The sequence below is a fragment of the Pezoporus flaviventris genome, unplaced genomic scaffold (genome assembly GCF_033815535.1).
Source record: "Pezoporus flaviventris isolate CSIRO_AGI_PZ_B2104156 unplaced genomic scaffold, CSIRO_AGI_Pfla_v1 ptg000031l, whole genome shotgun sequence".
In the NCBI taxonomy this organism is placed as follows: Eukaryota; Metazoa; Chordata; class Aves; order Psittaciformes; family Psittacidae; genus Pezoporus; species Pezoporus flaviventris.
Window position 1 is genome coordinate 60,690,277 of NW_026892579.1, and position 8,585 is coordinate 60,698,861.

Sequence of the window (8,585 nt, forward strand, 5' to 3'; positions counted from 1 at the left end):
GGGCAATTTAATGGTTTTTGTTGTGTTGTCTTCAAACACCTACTGCTGCACACACTACCCTGGTTCTCTCAGCTCCTAACATACAGCCAGGTGTAGGGTGCATCTCCATGAAGCAGCAGGCCCACCTAAAAAGAACGCACACAATTGCAAACACCTCATATTGGAAAGCTGTGCCACAGGAACAAACAAATCACATTTTTTTTTATTAAAAAGTAACTGTTGCTCATAGACCACCCTACCAGAGATCTTTATCTAGTCCTACAACATTCTGTCAATCAGCCTCGCCAGAATCATTAAGTTTTACCAGAACTCACCTTTTGGGGTAAAACTGGCACAGAGGCTCAGCGCTGTCACCACCACCACCGCCACTTTCACCCTTAGGCACGTTTAACACTGAGTTACACAACCTCCCGCTTCAGGGGGAGGGAGGCTCAGCCCAGCGGCCCAAACACCACCCCCCCCACCCAATCCAAGCGGAGACAGCTGGGGACAAAGCCCCCCCCCGGATCGGCCATGACCACCCCGTGAGCACCACCCCTGCCGCCATCCTGCCTCAGGTACCCTTGCCCAGGCCCTTGGCGGGGGGAGAATGCCTGATCCTGATTGGCTGTCGGGCGCTCGGTCCCGCCCTTCTGGAAGGTTCTCCGCTGGCTGAGGCACGGCTGGCGGTCTGATGGCCGGCGGATGTGAGGGTACGGTGGGAGTGGCGTCGGGCTTGTTTCTGAGGCAGGGTGACTCCCTCTGCTCTGCGGCTGCAGAAACGTGCTTGTCCGTAAAGAAATTACGTCTGCTAATGCACCCCATTCAGTCAGTGCGGCTCTCCGGGCATCCCAGTGCTGGCTCTGACTGTTGGAGCCAGAGAGGGAACAGCAGGATAGGGGAGCAAGTGGGTATAGAACTGCCTTCAAGCTGGAGTAGGTGCTGGGTGGGTGCCATCCCCAGCCTTACTCCAGCCCACCCCTCTGAGCTATGGTGCCTGCTTGAACCTGCCCTGCACCAGCACACAAGATGGGTGAGATGCTCTTTCTGACACACTGTTAAAGGCCATACTTAGTTACTGGTGATTTCTCACTTGTTGGATAGCTCTTGCAACAAAGATGATTTATTCCAGTGTCACAGATGGGTCACCCAAGGAAGGTATCACTCAGATCTAAAGCATAGTGTAAAGTTATGGCAGGAACATGCAGGTCAGGATCCCACACACAGCATATTTATACCACACAGACAGCAACTCAAAGGCTATTAGCTTTATTAACAAGTAACAAAGTATATGCAGGTGAAAAAATCTCTAAAGAACAAATCCCGTGTAGGACTATTTCCCCGTCCTAAATCACTCCCTTTAAATGAAAACTTCCTTGTTTTGAAGAAAGATTACTTGCTTCTCAAACATCTATCACAGGAAGGGCTCTGTGCTCAGGGAGGGTGTCCAGGTTTCTCCCTGGCAGCTCTCCCTGGCAGCAGCCGACAGATTACCCAAACACTGTCAGCGCTATTCACAGAAGAAATCAATGTCCTGAAATAGAGGTAAAAGGAAAGATGTGTTGAGATTACTGAAGGATTAGCATTCCCTTTTCACCCCCCAAAGGTACAGTAGATGTAAACGCAGAATACAGTATAATATATTCAAAGTACACCATAATAGTCTCACAGTATTATGGAAAAGAAAATGTTTTTTTTTGTCTTTTGATTCCTTTTGTGTAGCTGGGTTGATTTGTTCCTGCCATAGGTTTTTAAAGTGAATTAGGCAATACCAACTTCTCTCTTATTTCAAATGATTCCTCTAACTTTTGTATTTCTACATCCATGCCTGGATTTATTAGTCATGTATAACTCTTTATCCTTAAACAGCTTCTAATCACACATGAAAGGATGCCTTAAACAGACTGAGACTATGCAATCCACTTGCTACAGAGAAATGTGACTAGAAAATAAATGCCAGTATTCTGCTTGAAAACTTCCAGCGTGGCATAGACTTCCACAGCATATTGCTCTGACCTGACTTTCTGCTATTATCTTACATGGCTATGTAGGTCTTGATTCTGTTGCAGGGAATTATTACATGGAGTGCTCAAACTGTACATTTACATCAGACCACTGCATATAGCTATCCACTGGAAGCAAAGACAGGGAGCTGTTCCAGAACAGATGCTTACTGGTAATGAAAGTACTCATCTAAGCCAGCAAATGGCCAATTCTAAGCAATCGAGAGAAGGCAGGCAATCCAACACTGCTCTGTAATACATACAGTCTATTGTGTTGGGTCTATTGTATTCAGTGTGATTCAGTGGTTCAGAAGCAGCAGCACAGGGGAAAAAAAAAGAAATGTCCTAAGATTATTGCTCAAACAGCAACCAAGTGGCATGGGTTGCCTGGTGCTTCACAAAAGGATGCTGAGAGAAGGTCACAGACAGAAGTGTTTGTAGCTAATGGTGTACATTTACTTCAACAGTGAAAATGACTTTTGGGGGAAAAACAAAACAAAGGCCAGAGACACTTGGAGACCCCCAAGCTTATGTTCTCTTTCAGTGCAGCAGGTGCTCTTCCTAATACCTTCCCCATCCAACTCCCTATTGGTCATTCTTTCAATGCTTTTTGTCTGCCACACAGTGCTTCAATCAAGGGCAGGTGCTGCATCTCATCAGTCATTAAGCTTTGGCCATCATCGGATCCCCTCCTTTCCAACCCTAACTATTCTATGATTCTATGATTCTAAATGGCAGCCCCTTCCCAAGAGAACCTATCATAACACCAGCATTGGGCTTTACCGGTGCAAGGCCAGGAAAGCAGAGGAAAATGATTGCTGGTGGCTTGGGGGAAGGTTACAGAGCTGCAAGGAAGAGATTGGCTTCTGATTTGCAGATGGAAAGGTGGTGGTATTAGAGGCATCTGTGGTGGTGTGTGCAACAGCAGCTCTGCATAAAACAGCACATTTAAGGGATATTTCTGGAGCAGGCAGGATGCCCATACACAGACTGGTCAAGACACACTGTAGGCTGTTTTAAATGTGAGATCCTTAGGGTCACACTTGCAACATACAGCTGAGAGCAGTAGAACAAAAAAAGGCTGTACATGAATTACCCTTTGTTTCCATTGTAAAGTTCCCACATAGCGAGAATGTGAAGGGCGGAACAACTGTGAAAGTCTGTCACTAGTTTGGTGAAAGAAAATGACTTTCCAGTTAAAGTCCTGCATTGCAGCCTGACAGCAGCCCATTCTGGACTCCAATTCAGCCTGCAGGCTAAGCTATCGCTTTAACCTACTTCTGCTTCCAGTCCAGCTTGTCACGCAGCTGCTGGCTGTCGTATGGTACAGAAAAGAGCTTAGAAACATATTTTAGTCATTCTTTCATGTTCAGTGATTAATTGCTGCAATGCTTCTGGGCCAAATTCAGAATAACCTAATGTCATGTCAAGAAAAGCAATCACTTATCCAAGATTCACATTTCCTCAAACAAAGCTTCCCCGATACATTATAACACAAATCCTAGTGACTATTAACATGAAAACAAAATTCTTCCTTTCACTTACTTCCTCTGTGTTAATGAAACCCATCTCATAATCTTTAATCCTAGTATTAAAGACTCCAGATACGATTTTAAGATTGACACACTAATCATATTTTGCCATATGCTTCAAAATGGGTAAATATTCAATATTGATGAAGGTAATCGCTGTAAACCTACCACTCAATTTCTTTTGAAGCATAGAAATAAGCTACCAGTACGCATTGATTGTAAGCCAAACCATACCAGCCTCTGAGAAAGGACCCTCCCTCTTCCACTCCTCTATGAAGTGTTTCAGACTACAAATTGTCTGGTGCACAAGACGCTACTGGATATAATGAGGGGTGATCATCCTTTCAGAAATAGTCTACTTACAGAACACTAATGTGTTTCCAAAAGTCTTTTAATTCAGCTTTCTAACATACCAGTAACTGTGTTAGGAGAAAACAAGTGTGCTTTCAGTAAATCAGAAGTTCTATATAACAGTGTCCATCTATATATACAATTAATAGAGCAGTTGTATATGTTACTGAAGTATGCCACAATATCCAAATTCTAAACAAGAAAGTTTTGGGTAAAACTTACGTGGCCTTGAACGAATACTATTCCAGTCAATAGGCACTCTAAAAGGATCAAGGCCTTAATGCAGCATTTGTAACATCTGCAATGTCAGAGCTTATGTTAGGGATTTTACTGAGGCTATTTGCCTGTATAAAGGCCCAAAAAGTGGATCCCTAAGCATCTGTGATACGCTACAATCATCTGCCACCATTATGATTTGTTTTTACAGCGAATTAGCATTACACAGCCAAGTATAATTATGTAGCCAGCTGGGCTTTTGCAAATTCCTTACCGTTGTAGGAACAGTCTTATTTGCTTCTTGATAGACATGTTGCTCTGAGACTAAACTGCTAGGGAAATAACCAACTGTCCCCATATGGTCTTCATACTGTTCTCCATAAACCTTCAAGCAAGGAGATGTATAATTAGGTACCTTAAAACAGTCCTCATCTGGTTTGAGCTAGTTCATAATTTAGTCAAAGGCAGTTACTAATAGTGTTTCTTACTCTGGTTTTAGATTTTCTAGGTTCCAATTAGCTAGCACATTAAAGGAACCATTAACAAAAGTTCTGATCCAGGCATGCATTTTTTGAAGGAAATTAATGCCATCTATAGTTTATCTTTTTTTTTTTAATCAGTACAGCTAATATTTATCTTTGCTTCCCTTAAATTTAAAAGTTTTATGACCAACTGTGATAAAAGCTTTTTCCTCCATAGTTTCAGCTGCTACAGAAAGGAACTGTGGAGCCCTTCTGTTAAGGTTCAGCTCATAATTACCATATAGCTATTGAAGATATTTCATTAAAAAAAACAAACATTCCCCCCCCTCCCCCCCCCCCCCAAATCCCTCAAGACTCCTCAATCACTTTAATTTTAAACATTCCCTTTGAAGACTAAGTTGCTGCTTTAAAACCCACAATCGCTCAGCATTAGAATCCATTTCTTGACAGAAATACATGTTAATCTATTTCTGGTTTGTTCATATACACAAGAATCTCCTCTTACACTTCCAGCCCAGAATTCTCCGGAGTCTTTTTCTTTTACTAGTTTTGAGTAAACATAAATCAACTGCCCTTTTTTGATATTAATGAATCTGCAGTCTGGAGCATTATAATCCTCTTTTGCTCTCGCAAGGGAAATGGTGTCTAGGAAAAAAAAAACATAAAAAAAGAATGAGATGGACAAATTTAAAAACATATATACTTTTAGAGAGAGAACTGTAAGTATGTGTGTGTTCTTGTGTGCACATGTAAAGCTATTTCTACAGGTAAAAGTAGGTTTTCCTGAAATTAATAAAAGTCTTCAAGATACTTTTCTGTTCATTTTTCTGTTCTCCAATAAGCAAAGTAGCGGCTTAAAAATGTGCCATTTCATGACAGCGGAAGTTAAAATCCTTCTCTTTACACTTACCTTACACCTGAGTGAAAAATGCCCTCTACAGAGCCCTTTTTGCAGCAAAACTGCATTTAATAAACCCTACCACTCTGCTTTTAAAGTAGACTAAACAATGCAAACATAACATAGTTAAATAACTGTTAACCATAGTTTTCCCTCGGACTACTGCATCCAACCTCCACAGTCATTTTTGAGACTGCTTTGTCCTCAAAAGTAAAGCAAAATTACTTACAGACACAGTCATCATCAGCACACAGCTTCTGGCTGGCAAGCTTGTCCATAAAAATCCCAGTTACAAGAGGATACATTAATCCAAGACACAGAAGTAAAACAACCAAATAGACACTTTGTGTCATTTTTTTTTTGCTGCAGTGATTGCAGAATGCACACGGGATGCAGCAATCTGTCTTTTATGGAAGAGGCAGACACCTGGACAAACACACCAGGCCAATGGGAAGGGGCTGTGGTGACATTCCGCCCCACCAGAGCAGCTGCAGGCAGGAGGAAGACCTCAGGGTCCAATCACAAAACTGAATCCCCTCCCAGAGCCATTGTGCATTAACATTTCAATCAGCAACTGTATTACTTAAATGTTTTAAGCCTTCCTGTAGTTGTCCATAGTCTTAATCTTAAGCCAAGTTTGAGAATTAAGTCAGACCCTGGTAAGCAGCAAAGGAAATTACATCCTTCCAAATCCTCAAGATACTCATTTTCACAAATGCTTACTGACAGGTGTAATCTTCACTGGACTGTTAACCCTGTGGCAGAGATTCCCTTGTCTGCATGGATGCAAACAAACCAATTGCAAATGTAAGCAGAGCATTAGGGAGTTGAAACCCAGTAAAAAGGCTTTGCAGGTCAGCAATTTAAATTTGAAATGCAGGAGGCCAAGCACTACATACTTGTCTAGGCAAGATCCCTTCCACGGGGAGACATGAGAGCAAAACACAGAGGTCAAGCCAGGACAGCAGACATTTCACTGAGCTCAGTGGAGAGTTTGCAGATGCAAGATGCTGGACAACATACAGTGCCACAGGCTGACTTAAAAGGCCCTCTTTACACCTTGGAGAGGACATCTAGAATTCATCTAACTTCCCAAAACCTTGTCCTAACTTATGTGAGGCAAGACTTGTAGAGAGTATTTTAATTAGAATAAAAAATGCACACAAGGAACCACTGCTAGAGTTACTGCACTGTAAGCAATGCACATCACTGCTGTTGAGTTACAGAAGGTTGGTCTGAATCAATCCTTAAAAGTGACCAAAAGCACACTTGGAGATTCCCCAAATGGCACTCCAGAGTACCAGTGCTTCCATTCTGATTCACAAGGCAGCCCAAAAAGCTGCTGGCTGTACCAGCTTTCAGTTCTCAGCAGAACAGAAGCAGCTGTCAAGTGCTATGAGAAATCCCACACTCTTTAAAAGAAAGAGCATCTTGCAATTTCTAGCATCACCTTTCTATTACAGCTGACTTCACTACAATCTTCTCTGATCTTTCAGCCCATTACTCCTTCCTCCAGCCTCCCTCATGCAGTGTCTAACCTCCTCTGCAGACAGCTCCACACAAACGCTTCTTCCAAGGGAGTACAGGGGAAGATCAGTGGTATGCAATGGCAGTCTCATGTACACAGACTAATGGGATGCAAGGACTGCATAATACCTATGAAAGTATGACTGTAAAAAAAAAAAAATTAAGGTTCATGATGGAATAACAGTCACTTTTGCTCCCTTACAAGAACATGGAAACCATTCTCACTTATTATTAGAATACTTGTGAAATCCCCCCCCCCCCAAAAAAAAAAACCACAACAAACAAAACACCCCCAAAAACCCACTAAAAAGAATGAAAAATATATGCAGGACAGTAATTGAGATGACTGTGGAAGGGGCAGCATCCTGAAATGTACTCTAGGAGCAGATGAGATTTTGATTTTTCAGGTCTTGTGCAAAAAAGGTGGTTTATGGAGCTAGTTTTATATTTAAAGATCATATAGTACTTGCTCAGAAATGAAATGACTGTGCCAGAACTACGAAGTATACCAAGATTTTATATAAAAGCTATCGTGCTTGCTTGAAGTTTTTATTAGTTGATGATGCCCATTGCCTTTCATCCTATTGCCTGATACCACCCAGAAGAATCTGGTCCCATCCAGTTCACACCCTCCCTTCAGCTATTTATACACACTAATCAAATCCCCCCTGAGCCTTCTCTGCACTGGACAAGCCCAGCCCCCTCAGCCTTTCCTCGTATGAGAGATGATCCAGATCCTTAGTAATTTTAGTAGCCATACACTGGAACTCCATGTTTCCCTTGTACCAGGGAGCCCAGACCTGTACACAATACTCCAGGTGAGGCCTCACCCAGGCAGATTAGAGGGGGAGGTTCACCTCCTTTAACCTGCTCCCTGTGCTCTTCTCAGTGCAGCCCAGGACACCATTTGCCTTCTTGGTCAGTTGGTGTATTTCATGTTACACAAGGCCTGTAAAGGTTTTTGACATATGGAGAAAAAAAACCCAAAGAACACCCCAAATCAACCAAGCAATTAAAAAACAAAACAAAACAAAACAAAAAACCCCTCAACAAACCCAGAAGCATTAGGATATGTATTTTGAAAAACCTGTCTAGAAACAGACCATCAGGCTCATCTGTGTTGTCTTTGTAAGGAGCCAGAGAGCTCATCCTAAAACATTAATGAGCTGGAAAGTGCAGAAGGGAAAACAACAGATGAACTTTTTCTTTGTTGGTTTCTACTACCAGCCAACATTATGAAGACAAAACCAAGTTAAACAACACTGCTGTCAAGGAGTGCTGTGATCAATTTCTACCCACACCTAGAAAAAAAAGAGTCTACTAATGATAAGCTGTTTTTCTCAAGTGGCAAAATTATTGTTGCTGAAAAGCAGCTGCCCCCTTGGTAATGAGGCTGAAGATTGAGTATTGCGTTTATTCTCAATATGGTGGCATTTAGCATTCCTGCTCACGCATTTTGCTCTGCAGAGACAGCTATTTTTCCAGCACTTACTTCTGAGAAATGAGTGTCACCTTAAAAGTAGTTAAGCCTATATACTGAGTAAGCCATGCAAGCCTAACAGATCAATAGTAAGACAGATTTGAGGAACAACATGGC

The 8,585-nt window shown here is 42.2% G+C and overlaps 1 protein-coding gene across 1 annotated transcript; it reads right to left on the reverse strand.

The window, feature by feature from the left end:
• Positions 1-946: 946 nt before the first annotated feature.
• OTOR (otoraplin) lies at positions 947-7,225 on the reverse strand. The gene is made up of 4 exons (XM_061461511.1): positions 5,691-7,225; positions 5,069-5,208; positions 4,356-4,466; positions 947-1,513 (listed from the first exon to the last, which is right to left on the reverse strand). Exons 1-4 carry the CDS (start codon positions 5,812-5,814, stop codon positions 1,490-1,492), a joined length of 399 nt encoding a protein of 132 aa, XP_061317495.1. The 5' UTR covers positions 5,815-7,225; the 3' UTR covers positions 947-1,489.
• Between the last annotated feature and the right edge of the window lie 1,360 nt (positions 7,226-8,585).

Coding starts and splice junctions, on each gene's coding strand:
- OTOR (XM_061461511.1), bottom strand. CDS start 5,814: ATGACACAAAGTGTCTATTTGGTTGTTTTACTTCTGTGTCTTGGATTA. Junction 5,209..5,690: donor TGCTGATGATGACTGTGTCT/GTAAGTAATTTT, acceptor TTTTTTTCCTAG/ACACCATTTCCCTTGCGAGA. Junction 1,514..4,355: donor ATAAGACTGTTCCTACAACG/GTAAGGAATTTG, acceptor CCTCTATTTCAG/GACATTGATTTCTTCTGTGA.